At 42.7% G+C, this 20,868-nt stretch overlaps 1 protein-coding gene across 2 annotated transcripts in view; it reads left to right on the top strand.

The window, feature by feature from the left end:
• Nucleotides 1–20,868, top strand: part of MIPOL1 (mirror-image polydactyly 1) — a 197,543-nt gene that overhangs the window by 124,987 nt on the left and 51,688 nt on the right. For both annotated transcript variants that reach the window (XM_079955028.1, XM_079955029.1), the window contains exon 10: nucleotides 11,066–11,160. In XM_079955028.1, the coding sequence (XP_079811154.1) occupies nucleotides 11,066–11,160 (95 nt within the window). The remainder of the gene's footprint in view (nucleotides 1–11,065; nucleotides 11,161–20,868) is intronic.

The following is a 20,868-nucleotide window of genomic DNA, read 5'->3' as shown; positions in this document are numbered from 1 at the left end:
AAGAGAAATATGACATGGCAAGTCCATTATAGGCATTTGAAGAATATATATTTACCACAGAAATGAAGGGGGTGTAATGTGGTATGTTTTACTGGGGTGTTAATGCTCTACAAGAGTAGGCAAGCATTTAAGACGCTCAGGACACGTCATCAGAGTTTTGTTAAACTCAAACTGAATCTTGTTGCACAAGCATAATAAAATTCAGTATTAGAGGTAATCTTTCTTTGGATCCCACTTTTTCTGGTTCAACACAGAAGCAGCTAGAACAAGCCATCCTTGTAAGTTTGTAGTTGATGCACACATGCCGCCACATTGAGTGAATTTTGAGGCCTGCTGGAGCAGCAAATACCGTACATGTTTAGGTAGAATGCAATATGCTAACTGCTGCACCAGTGTAACATTATAAACCTTCCAGGAAGGTATGCCAGCACAAATATTTAGGATGGGGGAATCTGAAACTTAAACTGAACATATATGTAGTAACTGTGCTTTTGTTATTGAAACTCCCCAACGAAGCTTTACTGCATTTATCACCTGTATTATTTATAGGAGATAATTACTGAAAAACAGCTGGCTGTTGGTTTTAGTGAGCATCAGTTGTTCTCCTGTCCCAGCTGTGAGCTAATAAGGACAGTCAACACATCTGTTTCAACAGCTGGTAATTAACAAAAGCCTAATTGCTGCAACTCTTTTAACATCCAGTCTGTGAAAAGAGGAAAGATGTGGAAGAATATTATTGACTTTCTGTTCTGCACTTTCTGTGACCAGTTTCTTTCTTTCTTACTTTTTCTTTCCCCTTCCTTTCTCCCTTCCTTTTACTTTGAACACCAAGGCCTTTGTCTGATGCATTGAATGGCAGGAGAACACAATATGGTAATCCAGAGCTTAAGATTTTTGGATCTTTGTTGGTGTTTCTTATTGCAACATTTCTTTGCTACGTTGCAAGATAAAATGGATCAAAAGCATTTGCGGAGTTCCGCGTAACAGCCAAAATCCATAGCAATCTAACCCAAAGCGATACGAGTCACAGAAGTTGCAGCCTCCGAAAGAAGTCGCTGTGTGCCCACCTCTTGATGCAGCTTGTGTACATTTGAACCTCCTCATTAACAGGATTTGGTGATCGGGTGAATAATTTTTCTTCCTCAGCTAAGCACGTCAGGCAACATCATATCTAAAAACAAAATAAATATAAATAAATAAATAAAATCACTGCTTCTTTATAGGCAGTTGGCAGGACAACTGTCAAATCTAATTGCATCCTGGCGTAACACAGAGGAGCTGTGTGCTCAACATAGCTGTCAACGTTTCCCCTTTTTTAAGGGAAATTGCCTTATTCCGAATAGGATTTCTCGCAAGAAAAGGGAAAAGTTGACAGCTATGGTGTTCAAGGGCTAGTCAACTGAGTCCTAAAGGGGATGTGAAAACCTCAGAGATTTTGAGTGTAAATGCATGAGGGAAGCATTTTTTCACTCCAGTTTCCTTTCTTTTTAGCTATTTTTCTCCACCATCCTGGTGGTTCACCTATCCTTGGGGGGGGGGTGTTATATGTGTTTTCCACTTTAAAGATCAGGTTTGCAGCACTTGAGTGCTTTTGAATCCAATTCTTTCAAATGGCATTTGTGGCATGAAGTACCTTCTCCCACAATAAAAAAAAAAACTCACCCAAAAAACAGTGAAAGGCAGTCTTAAGTAAGTGCTGGAAGTTCAACAGGAAGGGGGCCCTCTCCTGGATAAAGAAGCTCAGCTCCTGTGGTCCACATCCTGATAATGTACCAGTTAGACTGCTATGCTTTAATGTGTTATATATGGGACGGTCTTTGAACACTTCCATTTAGCCGTTGTTGACCAGGGGCCATTCAGAGCACAGAATAATATCCAGCTATGTTATACTCAGAGTAAGTCCATTGGATGGAGCTAAGCAACTTAAGCCCATCCATTTCAGCGAATCTACCATGATTTTCAATAGGTCTACTCATGCACAGGTTATGTTTGGATATCATCCGTGTGTTGTCCTTTCTTATAAAACTGCACTGGCTTCTGCTTCCAAGCCCAAGTCAAAGTGCTGGATCCTTAATTGTTTTTAAACACTGCATGGATTCAGTAATGTATAAAAATAAAAATAATTAGTAGCAGTAGTCTCAGAGGTGGGTTATGGGGTGTAGAGCCTTGGGAGCGGCACAGGGGGCGCCACAACAATGATGTAGAATGGAAGACGGGGGGCACCACATTTTGTCATTGCACAGTGCACCGCTAAAATTTGAGACCCCAAGGTCCTCCACTGGTAGTATTTTATTTAAAATTATTCTATCCCACCATTCCTCCATAGAGCCTAAGACAGTAAACAACAAAGATAATACCGTAACAATTAACAAACATCCCTTAAAGCTTAATTGTAAACAGTGACAAAATGCCCTTTATTTATGGGGTATATTGCTTCTATAGGGATGCGGGTGGCGCTGTGGTCTAAACCACAGAGCCTAGGACTTGCCGATCGGCAGGTCGGCGATTCGAATCCCCGCAACGGGGTGAGCTCCCGTTGCTCCATCCCTGCTCCTGCCCACCTAGCAGTTCGAAAGCACGTCAAAGTGCAAGTAGATAAATAGGTACCACTCCGGCGGGAAGGTAAATGGCATTTCCGTGCGCTGCTCTGGTTCACCAGAAGCAGCTTAGTCATGCTGGCCACATGACCTGGAAGCTGTCTGTGGAGAAATGCCGGCTCCCTCGGCCAGTAAAGCGAGATGAGCACTGCAATCCCAGAGTCGTTTGCAACTGGGCCTAACAGTCAGGGCTACCTTTACCTTTATTGCTTCTATATATGGAGGTTCTGTTCTTAGCTATAGCAGTTGATGTGCATAGATGTCCTTTATGACATTGTTAGGGATAGATGCATCTGTCCATTTTGATTACTCCCACTTTCTCATTTTTCCAGTCTTAAGTTTAGTTTTCCACATTTCCACATCAGTCTGTGTTTTTTTTAATAATGAAAAACTCATAATAATAATAATAATAAAATTTTATTTGTATCCCGCCCTCCCTGGATAAAGCAGGGCTCAGAGTGGCTAACAACAGGTAAACAACAGAGCAGCTAACAACATCAGCATTGTAGTGTGAATTTCTTCTAATATACACATCTTTCTAATTTTGCCCAATATATACTTTTTTGCAAAGCAACTTGGCCTAATAGAAAGCATTTATTATGCTGTCTTCACAAATATATGCATTTTATTGTAATACATGTATTTATTTATTTTTACCATATTACCTGTCTGGAGAACTGCATGGCAGAATTCAGATTAGTGCAGATTTTGAAGGATGGCTGTGCCTTGGCTTGCATATTTGGGATCAATATGTGTGAAGTAGTAGGTTTACCTATCATTGTGAACTGAATCGATTCCCCCCCCCCTGGTTCCATTAGGGCAGGACTTCCACCAACAGAGGGGAGAGGGGCAGAACCAGGCAGGGTTAGGTGGAAGAACACCTCTGCCCCATCCAAACCCCCTTCAGCACAGCAGATTGAGGGAAATCAGTGGCACCCAAGCTAGTCATTACTATACTAAGTACCCATTGATCTAGTATTTCATTGGGTACGGATATTGAAATTGCACAAATCATCAGTACTGTCCCACACTTAAGGTACAAAGAAAGTAAAGACTATATTATAGATTATTTATTCTTCCATTTTATTGACTGGGCAGAATTATGAAATACTTTTCATGGACTCGCAATATTGCAATTCAATCTGGTAAATAGTTTAATACTTTCATTTTGTTTTTGCCAGAAATACGCTCATTCTTTGCTATTCAAAATGACTTGATTAAACTTGCTGGAATAACATTTCGGTTGGCAAATAGCTCTGTACAGTCAGTTATCCAATTGTCTTTTCGTTATGTTGAAAGGTAGAGAGGAAACAGGACCCAAGTGCTTGCCATTCACTGCATGGAGATTGCCTAACCTTCAAAACATTTCTGGCGTGACAGGTTCACTTCAGCAGGTGTTCAGGAGCTGAACTGTAAGGTAGTCACAGTGACAGCAGATGAGATCCTTTGAACAAACAAAAACAAAAGTATTGGCAAAGATTCCAAATGCAGAAGGGCATTGGCATGTAGGGGAAAGTTTACAGTTCGATTTTAACAGACTGCGGGTTTGCACACGGTAGTTTGGTTTGCAGCAGCTGATATTTGCTCTCATTGGCATCTTTCAAGATCATTGCAAAAAAGTGGTTAAAAGCAGGGGTAAATTTGGCAAAATCGTTGCCAAGGGATCATAAGAATTTTTGCTCTAATAGGGAGCCGTCATGTGTGTGCTCAAGACAAGAAAAAAACACCCATTTATTTTAACAGTGCAAGATTTTGCAACCTTAGATGTTGCATTGCTATGAATTCACAATTCTCCTTTTTCTTCCTATTTGTTTATTTATTTCCTTGCTTGACACACCACCTTTCCATTAGCATGCTCAAGGCAGCTAACAGAATCAACGCTGTGCAAAACAGTTGCCACAAGTCATTTCAGAATGGCTGGGAACAGAGTTAGGCATCTTTTTGTGACATGTTAAAATAATCTGATAGATAACATGAGAGCTGCCTCCTGCTGGCAAATGATTGTGCTGGGTGGCCAAAGCAAGAGTGGCAAATGGCAGACTAGCAATAATGGCAGGGATGTTGTTCGCCTGGTTGGCTCTTGGTCTGATCTAAAAGAGCTCTTGTTTCCGTTGGTAAATTGGAGGCTAGTATGTTCAGTAGCAGGGACGCAGGTGGTGCTGTGGGTAAAACCTCAGCGCCTAGGACTTGCCGATCGCATGGTCGGCGGTTCGAATCCCCGCGGCGGGGTGAGCTCCCGGCGTTCGGTCCCAGCTCCTGCCCACCTAGCAGTTTGAAAGCACACCTAAGTGCAAGTAGATAAATAGGTACCGCTTTATAAGCGGGAAGGTAAATGGCGTTTCCGTGTGCTGCTCTGGTGCCAGTTCGCCAGAGCAGCTTCATCACGCTGGCCACGTGACCCGGAAGTGTCTGCGGACAGCGCTGGCTCCCGGCCTCTAGAGTGAGATGAGCGCACAACCCTAAAGTCTGTCAAGACTGGCCCGTACAGGCAGGGGTACCTTTACCTTTACTTTATGTTCAGTAGCTAATATCTAAAGTGTCCCTAACATAATTAAATTGCTGACTGCCAAAAAAAAAAAAAAAATGGGGAGTGGAGGGTTTTTCCAGTGCTCTCCATGCTCCTGTCTTTGCTGCAAGCTTTGGAAGTTACTTTTGTAAGAAGCTGAGTGCTAAGTCAAGAGCCATTTCCATGACTTGATTATGTACCATCCAGAGGAAACAGATGCATACAATTGACTTCTATCAGAATATTAATATTTCCTACTTGAGCCGCAACATTTGTGGCAAGGAAAAAATATTGATTACTTAAGGCTGCTCTTCTAACCCCACTTACATGAGAGTAAGCTCCATTGAATTCAGTAGGACTTACTTCTGCGGAGACATGGATAGGAGTGCACTGAATATTATCGGGGAGCCCTCTCCTTTTGCGCCACAGGTCTAGCCTTCCTTTATGGCTGACACAGAAACCAAGTTTGCTGGCAGAGAAGCAAGCGAGTGATCCATCCCTCTTCTGCCAGTCCGGTCACTTGGCTGCATGGAATTCCTTGTTGCTTATGGCAACCAGGTGAGTTGTTAAATACAAAGCTGAGCAGTATCAGAAGACGCTGCCCCCCCCCCCACCTCCAATAGGAAAACTCTGAATCATGAGAATGCAGTGGTTCATTCCTGAACCAGACATTACAATTTGGAGAGGATCTGTACCCAAGTATACCTAAGCAGATCCTGTGAATAAAAATCATAATGTTGAAAGGAGAAAGTATTTACCTTTGATGTTAAAGCACATTTCTTTTCATCTTCAAGCTAGCATAATCCACTACAGTGGTACCTTGGGTTAAGAACTTAATTCGTTCTGTAGGTCCGTTCTTAACCTGAAGCTGTTCTTAACCTGAGGTACCACTTTAGCTAATGGGGCCTCCCGCTGCTTCTGCACCACCGCATTGTGATTTCGGTTCTCATCCTGAAGCAAAGTTCTTAACCCGAGGTACTATTTCTGGGTAAGTGGAGTCTGTAACCAGAAGCATCTGTAACCCGAGGTACCACTGTAGTTCAGTTTGCCCTGGGATGTTCCATTTTCTGCGTTTGGACAAAACCTCTCTCTCTGTTCTAGGAGATGCCACTATCTCTCAGACACCCTGTTCAGTGTGCATTCCTTGATTGCCCATCATCACCAGTGCTTTTAATTCAGGAAGAATAAAGAAGAAGCCAAGGGGGAAAGTGGTGCCAAGGAAACGCTGCCTCTAAGCAGGACCAAAAAGAAATATGATTTTTTTATTTTAAAAAATGCATTGTATGCAACAGTAGTTATATTCAATGTGGGCTAAGGCTACATTCATATCACAGAGCTGTAGTTTGTTAAGAGTGCTGGGAGCTGTTAGAAAAAAGAAAGTGTCCCAGCTAAAGAAGATTGGCAGGTTAAATTAACGGAATACGCTGAAATGGCAAAACTGACAGTGAGATTAAGAGAAAGAGATGACAACGAATTTAAGGAAGAATGGAAGGACTTTACAGCATATCTACAGAAGCAATGTACACAGGTTAATACGTTGGCAGGGTTTTGAGAAAACTTGTAATTTTATTATGACTGGACAATAAGTAATTCAAATGGTTTAAACTTTATAATGGACATGTAGTACATTGATATACAATGGAATCAAGGAAGGGAATAGGGTGGAGTCAATCTGTTTTGTTTTGTTTTGTTTTTGTTTTTGTTTTTATTGTTGTTTGCTTTGTTTTAGTTATGGAAAATTAATAAAATGTTATGGGGGGAAAGAGTGCTGAGAGCTCTGAAGAAATCCCTATTCTGCTCCCAGAGTTATAAGTCCCAGGATCAACAATCAACCCCTCTCTACAGGGAACTCTGGGGATTGTAGTTCTGGAAGGGGAAGCACCCTTTACATCTGCAGGTGTGGCAGCAGATATGCTGGACCGTTGTTTTGCCTTGATAATGGCCTGGATGAGAGCCAATAAACTGAAGCTCAATCCAGATAAGACTGAGGCACTGTTAGTGGGTGGTTCCCTAGACCTTACGGATGAGGGGGTGCCTGTTCTTGATGGAGTTATACTCCCTCTGATGGAGTAGGTACATACCTTGGGGGTAGTTCTGGATCCATTGTTGTTGCTTGAGGCTCAGGTAGCCTCTATCCCTCTAAAACCTCCATTTTCAGCTCAAAAATCAAAACTGCAGAATATCTGGTGCATTCCTAATACTGGATCTAGGGAAGAGATTATGGGGACAAAGTAGTTTTCAAACATTTGCCATAAGCAAATTAGAAGTAAGCAGCACATAAGCGGCACACAAAACACTACCAAACCATTCTACGTTCTAAATCTTATATTAATAATCCAAAAATTGAGAGAACAAGGATTATTGGATTATATAAGATTTAGAACGTAGAATGGTTTGGTAGTGTTTTGTGTGCCGCTTATGTTCTGCTTACTTGATACTGGTCTACTACAAGAATTGGCAGCATAGGTTCATTTCTTCAGTATAAGCAAATTAGAAAGCAATTGGGGTTGTTGTTGTTGTTGTTGTTTTGCCAATGAGAGGCAGCAGTGTTACAAGAATGACAGTAGATTAGATTAAATGTAGAACAAAGGTTTCTAACTGAAAGTTTTAAGTCATAGAAACTTGTCAACGAACTTTTTAAAGAAGGCCTTAGATAAACAGTTGTCAGAGCTGCTTAAGGTATAATGATTCCTGTCTTAGCGTGGTAGGGGTTGAACTGGATAATCCTTGAGATTCTTTCCAGCACTGCAATTCTAGGCAAACAACATTGTTCTTTAGCTTTCCTAAAATACCATATCCATTAAAATCTTTCTTAGTAGACTACTGCATATTGCTGTCACATTTCAAAGTTCCAAATGACATTCAAAGTAAACCCACTGAAATCAATGGACATGACTTGATTAAGTTGATTAATTTCGATGGGCATCCTCTGCGCATGACATCACCAAAAAGATCTCGGTTGATGCATAATTTGCCTGTAGTCTCATATGCCTGTTGCCCTGGAATTACAGAAGCACGGGGGGGGGGGGGGGAGCACCTTGCCCCACGCCATTGGCCAAGAGAATTATCAAGTGCTGTTCAAGCAAGAACACCAGTCAGGAAAGATCAACCTGGCTCAAATTGGGTATAAATCATTATACATCATCACTTTGTTTTGGCCTTGATAAACTCATCTCTCACTTCTGCCTTTTTCTTTCACTCCCCCTTTCTTGTGTGTCTTGTCTTTTTTAGTTTCGTAAGCCTAATGGCAGGGCCTTTCTCTGTCTCTCTTTTTATTGACAAGAGACAAAAAGGGAGGTTAAAAATCTGGCATAGAAATACATGGCAAATGAGAGAATGGTATTTGCTAGCCAGCTATTTTATTGCAGTGCAAACTTCCCAGGTAAGATTTAAGAACATCATAATAGCCTGCTGGATCAGGTCAACGGCCCATATCATCCAGCATCCTGTTCTCTCTGTGGCCAACCAGATGCCTGTGATAAACCAGGAAGCAGGACATGAGCACAAGAAGACTCTCCCCTGCTGTGCTTTCTAGCAACTGGTGCTTGGAAGCATTGTGGAAGCATTGCTGTCTCCACCTATGGAGGTAGACCATAGCCATCATGGCTAGTAACCATTGATAGTCTTCTCCTCCAGCTCATTGAAATGCTAAACTGAAAGGAAGTGGGGGCTCGCAAGATTGTGCTCCATATGATAACAATAAATATCCAGCCCTAGATATCAGGAATAAGCCGGCTTCGTAACATCTAATTTTACATGGATTTTGCATGGATTTTTATGATGCTGGTTTATTTGTATTTGTATGTGTCCCCCCTCTCCATCTGAGATGCTACAACCAAGACACAGGTTTACCACCTTAGTGAGGATTGGGCTTCTGTCACAGGTAGCAGGCACCTAAATCCCAGATTGGAATGTTTGCTATTGTCTCTGCCTTACCAGAATTCGGCTTCCATCCTACACATTATACTCAGGAGATTAACTGCAAACCTAGTATTATTATTATTTTCCTCTTTCTCAGGGACTGATTGCCTTGAATCCATTTACGTCAACTCTCCCTTCTCTTATGTTGCAATAAACTAGAAGCTAATCTTGTGAAGTAGTACCAGACCAGTATGGGTTTAAGTGAAAGGAGAATCCAGACCTACATCTCCTGACCTTTATCCTAAAAGGATATCAGGTGTGATACCTCTCTAAAGAATCGAACTGGTAATCTCTTGGTGAGTGGGTGTGTCTGCTACAAACATTTCCTTCCAATCTACGTTTCAATTGCAGTTCACAGTACACTGAAAATTGTCAAGGATGTTAATTATTGGCCTCTTGGAACAACCCACCTACTTTGATTCAGGCATGTTTTCCCCAATATTTAAGAAGATTGGTTCACAAACGGTACAGTATAATTATAAAAAATAGCTTGGTTTGGCTAACATTCTTTTGTGGTTTTATATCTGTGAGCCTAAAAGGTTCAACACATAAATGGCTCAACCTGCAAATGGAATTTTAACTGCTTAATTCCAGGAATCAACTGTTTGCCTGTTCATGGAAGCAGAGTAAATGCCATTGTGCACATTTAACAGAGGAAGCAAGCACCTTGAGTTTTGGAGCAAATTCCTTGGCCAGGCGTGCATTGTTACCTCATCCTCTGCTTAGTATGGTGTTGTTTCAGAGCTGCAAGGCTGGCTCAGTACATTTTGCTGTCTGGGGGTGAAGGATAAGATGGTGCCCTGTAGAAAAGCTGACTAGAATGGTAGCTGAATCATACTTCAACAGAGGAGATGAGGTAGAGGCCCGCCATACCTGAGGCACAGGGAGACAGGCTGCATGGCACATAACTCTGTCCTCGCCTGCTGCCTATAGCAACAGCTCACTCTACCTAACAGTAGGGCTATCCTAACAAAATTATTGTGAGATATTGCATCTGGTCAGCTTTTCCTTGCAGTACTCTTCTATCAGGAATACATTCTGTGGGATTGGCTAAGGTAAATGCCTGAAAGAGTGCTGTGCGAAAAGGAACCCACAGATACAAAGATTTAGCCATGGTATTTTTTGCATTCTTCACAACCAGACAGGACACAAGAATGCTCTAGGCGAGATTGCCTTTGAAAAATGTTTGGACACTTCGGTTGTTATAGAATGAGGCTTCCAGGTTGTTGAGTGGAATAAGCTTGGAGCTTATTGTATTAAATTTACAGCAGCTACATTGGTTCTGTTTGGCTTTGGGGCCCAGTTCATGTAATGGTAACCTAGAGTCTGGATTACTGCAACGTGGTCTGTGTGGGGCTGCCCCTGGGCCTCGTTCAAAAACTCCCATCTGATGCAGAACTCAGTGAGCTAGACTGCTAATAGCCTACAGAAGGCATGGCCAAACTTGGCCCTCCAGCTGTTTGGGGACTACAATTCCCATCATCCCTGACCACTGGTCCTGTTAGCTAGGGAGTTGTAGTCCCAAAACATCTGGAGGGCCAAGTTTGGCCATGCCTGGTCTACAGCATCCGACACCTCTGCTACAACACCATTTACAACATTTATATTCCTCATTCCTGCTAATGCATCCAAGGTGGTCTACTAGTCATTATGCTTATATGCCACCTCTGCAGTATGCCTCTGTATATCCATTGCTGGGAGCACCAGCAGGAAACTGCCATTGCAATCATGTCCTGTTTCTGAGCTTCTCAGGTACATTTAATTGGCCACTGTTGGAAACAGTAAGCTAGACTAGATTGGCCTTCAGTGTGATCCAGCAGGCCTCTAGATTGAATCCTGCAGGCACTTACCTGAAAGGCAGTTACCTGAATAAGCCCCAGTGAACTCAGTGGGACTTACATACAAGTAAGCATGCATAGGGTTGCTCTTCAAAGCATTTGCATGGAACACAATGCCAACTTTTGTGTATAAAGTAATTTTTTTTGTTTTGTTATTTTGGCCTCTTGGAAGGGGGGAAATTAAACTGGCTTTCTCTTTGTAGGAAAAATTGATGGCTATGCAACAAGAAAGAGAGGCAGCTGTTCAACAGTATAAAGAACTAGAAGAAGAGCTCCAGACCCTTCGCATTTATTACAGGTAATGTAATTTTTTTACTGAAAAAGCAGTGTCCAATGAAATGTGGCTTTCCCCCCCCTATTGTGTTATTATTCCTAGGAATACAAAAAGCGAGAAAAGGGTCAGGGTAATAATATCCCTGAATTCAGCTTCTCAGATGCATATTTTAGGTAGAAACTATATAGGACAAGAAAAAAATGTATCAAAGTTACAAGCCAAGAGACAAGTCAGGCAGCTCTAAGGTGCTGGCCAGGGCATCTGATGTCACTTGGGCCAGCCTCTCCCCTACATACCCAACTGGCCCTTCCCCAGTATCCAGATCAGTGCCTCCCCAATTCTGCACTCTTGTCCTTTTCTTGCTTCCCCTCTGACCAGCCCTGCCAAGATGTCTCCACTGGGCTCATGACGCCCACTGATGTGGAAGGAGGCTGACCTCCACTGGAGGTAGGCCCAGTAGAGGAACCCTTGATCTGAGGGTTTCACAACTGTTGTAGCATTGAAGTTCAAAGCCATTTCAATGAGGAAAAATTTCTTATAATCACACAATGGTTCCTTGAGCATGTTTTTTATCCAGAGACTGCTGTATTTCTATTTGATGATTCTTCTTTTTATTCCTTAAAAAAAAAAAAAAACCACGGGGTTACCCCCCAAAAATTATAAAAATCTATTTAATCTAAAGAAGGAAAAAGTGGGGGTGGAGAAAAACAGAAAGGAATCTACCTCAGGCTCATGAGCCAAGAAAAAGTTGGCTGGGAATGAAGACAGGCAAGTTCTTTCTTTGTGTTGTGACTCAGGACAAGGTGCCATTCAGCCTGATTCAGTACCTGAAAATCATTCCTGAAACAAAACTTTGCATGACAGTTAGGAGTTACAATGTTGCTTACAATGTTGCCAGTTAAACTGTTCTAATTTTCTAACCACTTTATTCCTGAGGTGGTGATTAATGCAAATCATAAAAACCCTGAGTGTTGTGCAAAGGCTTGGTTGGTACTGGAAAAAAATTCATTCTCCTATGTAATAAAAAAACAAAACGTTTACCGAAGTGAAGTACAGTTGTGCCTTGGAAGTTGGAACGGAATCTGTTCCACAAGTCGACTTCCAAAACGTTCGGAAACCAAAGTGCACCTTCCGCTTGGCTGCAGGAAGCTCTTGCATCCAATCGGAAGCCGCAGAAGTCCTGTCGGATGTTCGGCTTCCAAAAATAGTTTGCAAACCGGAACAATCACTTTGGGTTTGCGCCGTTCGGGAGCCAAAACTTTCGAGAACTAAGCCGTTCAGAAACCAAGGTATGACTGTATACAAAAGTAAGAGTCTTCTTAAAATAAAGGTGTGCCAGCATATTATAGCTTTATTTTATTTTTTAAGAAGGTTTTAGGTGGGTAAAGAAAAAAATTCCTCCTTGGTCATGTTTCTGTGTTTCATGCCTGTATGTTTTAAGTTGTTTAAGAGACTTGGGAGGGCCTGTTCTTCATATGCATTGTGTTGGTTCCAGAGGGCCATCACACAACTGGACTGGTTTAGACTAGATGACTCTCGTGGTCCCCTTCAACTGTACAATGTTATGATTCTATAAGTGGAAGGCACTTCCCCTTGCTCAAGGGGCTTCATGACTGCTGCCAACTCCCCACCCCCATCTGCAGACGCTTGCACCATGTGCCACACCTTTCACAAGGGTCCCAATGGGTGTGTGCATGTGTGCAAGGGGCTGCAACAGGGAGGACATTTTGGAAGTGGAGTTCCGTCGGTGGTTTGTGGGTCCAAACCATCATATCTATTTCTTTTCTTCTCAGGGCAATAAATGCCACAGGTATGTTTAAAATTAGTGCATTTTAAAGTTCTAACTTTATTTCCATTTCCTATAGCAAGAAAAGTATCACTTACACACACACACACACACAGAGAGAGAGAGAGAGAGAGAGAGAGAGAGAGAGAGAGAGAGAGTGAGTATGCATGGACAGAGGACTGTTAAAATTTTATGGATCCCTGCAAGTTGCAAAGCAAAGCTTCACTGTATCCTTTGTAGCTAGTGGCTCCAGCACCTGAGATCAGGGGATCTCCCTTATGCCCAAATCTGTAAAGAAATACTCACATTCCAACTGCATATATTCTAGAACTGTGGGGGAGACTCAAGGTGGAGGCTCTTAAATTTTATTTTATTTTTAAGGGGGAAAAACAGCCTGTAAGTGGCCTCATTATTCAAGACCTTTGACCAGATCTATGCCCTTAAAAAGAGGCTTGATAAACAGGTTAGTTTATCTGATTGATAATTGTCCAGGCAGGAGCCTTCCCAGACCAGTAGATGCCAAGAGTGAAAAACAACAACCGAAAACCAAATATATCCTGCTTCCTCCTTTCACCTTTCGGTCTCTTTCAGCACCTCCTGTATTCACTTACCGGTACTTAAAATTTGCCAAGTCACTTCCTCTTCCTGCTGCACTATGGGACATAAATTCCAACTCCTTCCCATACTCAGTCCTTTCATTCAGCCCACTTACACTTCTCTATTTTCTACCATTAAACATCCAATGAATCCCAAGTTCTTTAAGTCCCTGTTTCCCCAGGGTCTCCAGTCGCAAGCGGTTTGAGCTTTTACACACCTGTCAGCTTTGCTAAATCATCATTGCCTCTCTAATGGCCAATCTACACATGATTGCATTCGTTATTCTTCTTTAAAAGTGTGCTTAATGCTGGCTGGCCCCCTCCCATTTTATTGAGGAAAATGAGCTTTGCGATGACATTTTGGCACTGCTTTCTCAATCTAGACTGGTACTTTGCACTGGCCTCCTCCCCACCCCATCTTCTTTTTTCCCTGGAAGATGCTGCTTTCTAACGGCGTTTCCGTGCGCTGCTCTGGTTCGCCAGAAGCAGCTTAGACATGCTGGCCACATGACCTGGAAGCTGTACGCCAGCTCCCTCGGCCAGTAAAGCGAGATGAGCGCCGCAACCCCAGAGTCGTCCGTGACTCAACCTACTTTTTAATCCTGCTCTAATAACATTTGCCCCTAATATTCAAGCTGGGAAAGGAAAACGTTTAAAACATCATGGAATTTACTTTCTCAGAATGTGGTCTCTTTGCTTTCTCTCCCAGAACTCAAGGACCACCACTGAAAACTGAACCAGACTTACGAGTGTGAGGGTAGCTGGGAACTGGCTTTCCAAAATCTGGTGTGGGGGGAAGAGTTCTCTTGAAGAAGAAGGGACACACTTCATCATAGGGTTTTTTTTTGGGGGGGGGGTTTAAGAGTGTAAAGGTCTAGAAGGACCTCCAAGTCATATGTTAAGATTTATCCAATCACATTTTTCAGAAGATTAAGTGCCCTTCTGACATAAAAAGCCTGGGCACCTAAAACTTCCATCATGTTGCCTTTCACAGGTAACATTTTCACTGTGTGCAAAAAGTACCCATTAGCAAGGGGAGAGATGTCCAGGGACGTCATCATTTATTATTTGTGAAGTGCTTAGTGTGTACTTAATATAAATAAAAATGTACATCAATCCCTAACTGCAGGCCCTCCAGTCTAATAAGAGGGATATAAGAGAAGGAGGGAGTAGAACTATAAATTACTGCGATGACAGGAACCAATAATGGCAGTAACAGTTTCCTGGTATTTCTTAATTTGTTAAACAGATAGGGTAGTATCCAGTTGTGCCCTTCTGCTGACAGAAGGCTGTTTGGTCCAATGGAGGCTTCTGTTGGTGGGAAAGGGAAGGGAGTTTTCCCCCCTTCGTCCTGCGGCCCCCCTGTGCCTCCCGTTAACTTTCCTCAAGTGGGTTGGAGGACCCTTGATGATGCAGAAAACTGAGGGAGAAAGGGTGAATCTGAGAAAATCACCTTCTCCTCCCCTTTTGGTTCCACTGGATCAAAGAGCCTTCCATTGGGACACAAATCAATACAACTCATGGACTTTGTATTGTTTTATGTTTTTTGAAGTGATAGAAATGTGTTTCTGTAGAAGCATTTTTATCCTGCCTTACAGCCTTAAGATTTCTAAGGCAGCTTGCAAAATAAAACATGGAAAACAATCGTAATAAAATGTGTCAAATCATCCCCAGTTAAATAGTACGATTGCAGAAGAGTCAGTATCAGTATAGAAAAGTTGATAATACCACTAGAGGAGGTCAAGTTTTAATATGGTGCCTAAACACAAATGGTTTTGGTATGGTGAAGAAGCCAAGTAAAGCGTTGTGTGCTAAAGTCCTAATGAGCCAATGTGGTATAGTGGTTAAGAGCGGTAAACTCGTAATCTGGTGAACCGGGTTCGCTTCCCCACTCCTCCACATGCAGCTGCTGGGTGACCTGGGGCCAGTCACACTTCTCTGAAGTCTCTCAGCCTCACTCACCTCACAGAGTGTTTGTTGTGGGGGAGGAAGGGAAAGGAGATTGTTAGCCTCTTTGAGTCTCCTTCGGGTAGTGATAAAGCGGGATATCAAATCCAAACTCTTCTTCTTCTGAATTGGCTTTCATGACCTGTTGTACTATGAGTTGTAGCCAGTCATAGGGTACACTCTAAAACCCCACCCACTGCTGGCATCCCAGACCCTTATGGCAGCCCCAGCAGAAGGTGGAGGGCAGGATGCAGTGATTGGGTCCGGATCAGGCCTGATTCTACTGTGCAACAGCAGTGTGACTGGCTCAGCATTCAGCAGATCCTGGGCTACCTCAGTCCTGATCCCAATGCCCCATTTTGAGGATTTCAGCTGTCTGGTGGTGGTGTAAAGCGCACCAAAGTGCCTCCCAGTCAAATGTTCAGGAGTTGGCAGGAGGTCAGCTGAGCGGAGAGGTGCCTCTGCTCAATCCATCTCTGTTGGGGGTTGGATTATTCTGTTAGTCATACCTACATTAGACCCCTTTGAAATGAATGGGTCTACTCTTCAGTATGGCCAAGTCTGGGTGAAACACTATGATTTCTCTCCCCCCCCCCCCCCAGTTATTACCAGCAAGAAAAAAATTATATCTTATTGTTGTCTCTTATGTAATTTTTTTTCCACATGCAGATCTGACATTTCCATGTGCAAAGCAAGACCTGCTATAAATAAAGTATTTTAAGTAGAATGGTGTTTTTTATATCCCTCCCTTACTCAACTGCAGATTTCTGTACACACACAGAAACTAAGAAAGGTTTCAAGCCTGCCCATGTAACTATTCAGATTTCATTTAATATTTAAGTTCCTTGTTTAATATTCTATTTTATTTTCTTCATACCAGTTTTGGGGTGAATATGAAATATACAAATGAAAATCACCTGATGCAATAATCACACACACACAGACACACACACACACACAGCAGCAGCAGCAAGCAAGCAATTCTCATTTTTACTAGCAGTGTGTGTGACATAGATTTTTCCATCATTCAGAATGGAAAAGGTATCTGGGCTTGACAGTCTCCTTTTTATGCTTCAGATTGCCTTCTCCACAAAAGACCCATCAGATGTGTACAGGGTGGGAGGCTAAAGGCGGGGAACGAATTATCTTTTTCTGCTTTGCCATAAAGAAGAGGTCTTTGTTTACCTTCTCTGCGCCATGGGACACAATGTGATATGTCTCGATTTATTCACTTCATATGAAAGAACCTAACCCAGTGCAACTTGATATCACACAATTTAAATGAAATAAAGAAAAAGTAAGGAATTGCCAAGCGTGTTGTTTAGGGTTTTGGTTTTGTTTGTTTTTTTAAGTCAGTATCCACTTGTGATGCCCTTTTGTGCATTTTAGTTTTTGGTGGTGTTCTGGCTATACAAAAAAAAAGGTTAAGTCTTGGTTCTCCCAATCCTATGTTCTGTTCTTTTGTCAGTGTTCTTGTACTAAATCCCTAATTTAATACATATTTCAGCACAAAAGACTTTTAGTCCTCCTCTGAGCAATGCAGACAGGAAGGTGTTTTTATTCCTGTAGTGTTTTGAATGATTGTTTTTCTGTTAGTGAGATTGGTTAGGACAGAACTCGAAATTCTAAGAGGAATTTCTAAGAGGAACGTGGGGTTCCAAACCCTGTGCTTCTTTTGTAATGCTAATGGAGAGATTGGAGGTCACACTAACAAGAGTGAATTGGCAGGAGGGTTTGTAACTCTTCCTCTACCCACTGATTCTCTCTTGTGAATGCTTGTCCTCCACCCTGTGCTGGGATCCAGAACTGAATTTTTCTGTCCCTGGGTTGAGCACCGCTTCCTCTCGTGAATCCTCCCCTAAAACTGCCAAAATCCTTGGTGAGCCTTAACACTGCAGACCTGAGAGTAAGTTTCAATGAAATTGGTGGGACCTCTAAATAGATTTAGATTGATTGGGACGCAGGTGGCGCTGTGGGTTAAAGCCTCAGCGCCTAGGGCTTGCCGATCGAAAGGTCGGCAGTTCGAATCCCTGCGGCGGGGTGCGCTCCCACTGCTCGGTCCCAGCGCCTGCCAACCTAGCAGTTCGAAAGCACCTCCGGGTGCAAGTAGATAAATAGGGACCGCTTACCAGCGGGAAGGTAAACGGCGTTTCCGTGTGCGGCTCTGGTTCGCCAGAGCAGCGATGTCACGCTGGCCACGTGACCCGGAAGTGTCTCCGGACAGCGCTGGCCCCTGGCCTCTTAAGTGAGATGGGCGCACAACCCCAGAGTCTGTCAAGACTGGCCCGTACGGGCAGGGGTACCTTTACCTTTACCTTTACTAAATAGATATGAATAGGACTGCACTGTAAGGCACTTGAGTGGATTTAGGGCTGGGTGAAAATATGAAAGGTTCTTCCTTCTTCACAGCTAGGGATTGATTGAACTAACTGACTTTTGAGACCCTTCCCATTTCATATGCCAGGGTGGGGAGCCTGTGGTCCTCCAGGTATTGTTGGACTGCGTACAGTGGTACCTCTGGTTGCATACTTAATTCGTTCTGGAGGTCAGTTCTTAACCTGAAACTGTTCTTAACCTGAAGCACCACTTTAGCTAATGGGGCCTCCAGCTGCTGCTGCGCCACCGCTGCACGATTTCTGTTCTCATCCTGAAGCAAAGTTCTTAACCCGAGGTAATATTTCTGGGTTAGCAGAGTCTGTAACCTGAAGCGTATGTAACCAGAAGCGTGTGTAACCTGAAGCGTGTGTAACCCGAGGTACCACTCTGAGCTGTGAAAATTGGAGTCCAGTGACATCTAGAAGGCTACAGGTTTCCTACCCCTCAATGCCAAGCTTTATTCCAAAAGATAGGAAAGGATCTGGTGCACTTTTGGGCTTTCCTTATAGAGAAAATCTTACCACCTCATCTTCAACAGATATACCAGTAGTTGGTATGTTTCAACAGATATACAAATAGTTGGTATTATCACATTTGAATAATAATTATAAAGAAGTTATTATATTTGGCTCCTGTAAATGGGTATTAAAGAATAATCTTGTGCTATGGGAACTCACAGTGGGACGCAGGTGGCGCTGTGGGTTAAAGCCTCAGCGCCTAGGACTTGCCGATTGAAAGGTCGGCGGTTCGAATCCCTGCGGCGGGGTGCGCTCCCGCTGCTCGGTCCCAGCGCCTGCCAACCTAGCAGTTCGAAAGCACCTCTGGGTGCAAGTAGATAAATAGGGACCGCTTACCAGCGGGAAGGTAAACAGCGTTTCCATGTGCAGCTCTGGCTCGCCAGATGCAGCTTTGTCACGCTGGCCACGTGACCCGGAAGTGTCTCCGGACAGCGCTGGCCCTGGCCTCTTAAGTGAGATGGGCGCACAACCCCAGAGTCTGTCAAGACTGGCCCGTACGGGCAGGGGTACCTTTACCTTTACCTTTATGGGAACTCACCACATAGCACACCAAGAGGGCTGCATTTTCCTGCCATTTGAACTAGGAAAACTTTTAAATATTTATTTATTAATTAACACTGACAATTGAGTGTACTTTGAAGTGTTTAGCAGATTTGAAATTTATTAGTGTACCTCATTGTGCTACATTAAGTTGTGTGATCAATTAATGCATTTTGCCACATCATTATTTTACTTCTAGTATTAATTATTTTACCATTGCAGGAATGGTGCATCATCCGCAACACTGATTTGTGAATGTACACAAATTTGCCGCATTTAACTTTTGATGTAATTGTCATCATCTCTACATTTCTTTCTCCCCTCGCCCCAGTCATGTATATCTGACAACTTAACATTTCATGCAGCTGATGAAGTCAACTCAAATTCACAAATTCACAAACCACGATAAATTTGTTAGTCTTTAATGTACTGCGGGTCTCGTTGCTTATGTATATATGATAGATGGTTGTTTTTTCCTGTTTCCCCTGGTTGGGGAATTTGTTTTCAACTTCAAGTTGTGGGGTAGGAACCTCAGATTTGCTCATATTGGTTTATATGTGGTATTTCATTTACTTGCACCAGAAAAAGCTTCTTTAAGTTCTTTTTAGCCTGTTCTTTGAGAGGATAATCGTAAGAAAGAAGAGCAGTGTTTCGAAGCAGACCAGTGTGAAGTCACAATAGGTTGCCCACTGTTACAAGATAGAATATAACAATAGTATCTCAAAAGCTTATCTATGTTTAACCACTAGTCGTATTAAAGCTAATGATGTTGTAGATAATACAAGTAATCTTATCAGATCTTTAGGTTTCCAGGGCGGAGCTCAATGACCCCGGGCTTTTACTGAATGGCCTCTCTAAGATGTTACGTTTCACAGGATTTTAGTGACCGTAGCCAGATTTACAAAATTATAAAGAAGAAAGCATTTGCTCTACATACAACTTCTTGCAGATGGTACACAGAAACAGGGGTGATGGGGAGAGTGCAGGATTAGCATAGCATCATATCTGACAACATTGGATGCCATTTTTCCACTTGTATGTCTGTTTTGTGTTGCAGGCTGGGAAACTATAATCAGTTGTGGCTTCTTATTACCTATGTATGTAGCAGTTTGGTATATAAGATCACGAGACAGGACAATTTACCTGCTGATTTCATGCCAACCCCCCTACAGAGAAATGTCCTGGGTGTAAGAATTTTTGAAATGAGCGACTCTGAATAGCTTGTGAACCAGCTTCAAAATGTGGTGGCCGAAGTGTGGAATCATCAGTACCAGGAAGTGATGATAGTGGCATGTCGAGTATGGTGAGAATCCAAGATCTGTGCCATATATGCTTAGACTGTACATCCTGCATTATGACAGTTAGGCCTATTGAACTCAGTGGGATTTGCTTCTGAGGAGATACCCATACATGTGTGCTGTTAAGAGTTAGAAAAGTTTTTAAGTGATTGGTTGTTTAAAGGAGTTAATTAAACGAATGCCAGGAATTCTGGTGTCGGAAGGTTCTGTTATTTACATAAATCAGAAACAGGGAAACTTGCCACAGTTGTGCAAAATCCAAGTTGGATTATGCAACCATTTTCTTAATTGAATTGTGGTTCATGACTTTTATAATCCTAAGAAGCACCCACGGTACAGGAAGTGGGCAGGAACGGAGAGGCCTCGAGTTCCAGAAACACTTTTCCCCCCACTCGCACTCATCACTGAGCTTAAAAATACCAGCACAGCATGATGGGAATACCGGAAAAACACTGCTCTCTGCTAAGGCTGCCACCCTAAACGTGCTTTAGGAGCAAGTTGGTTCCATTGTACTTGGTGGGCTTTGCAAGCTGCTTTGCTTGCATACCCCAGGTCAGGCTTTGCGTCAGCCTGCTAAAGTTGTTTTTTTAAAAAAAGGTTTTTTCAGCAGCAGGTTTGCTCACTTTACAAGCAGTCCAAACCCTCAGACGAGGTTTTGTTGTTGTTGTTTT

This window comes from Podarcis cretensis (assembly GCF_951804945.1).
Source record: "Podarcis cretensis genome assembly, chromosome: 1".
Taxonomy (NCBI): Eukaryota; Metazoa; Chordata; class Lepidosauria; order Squamata; family Lacertidae; genus Podarcis; species Podarcis cretensis.
This window is presented reverse-complemented; position numbering and strand designations above follow the sequence as displayed.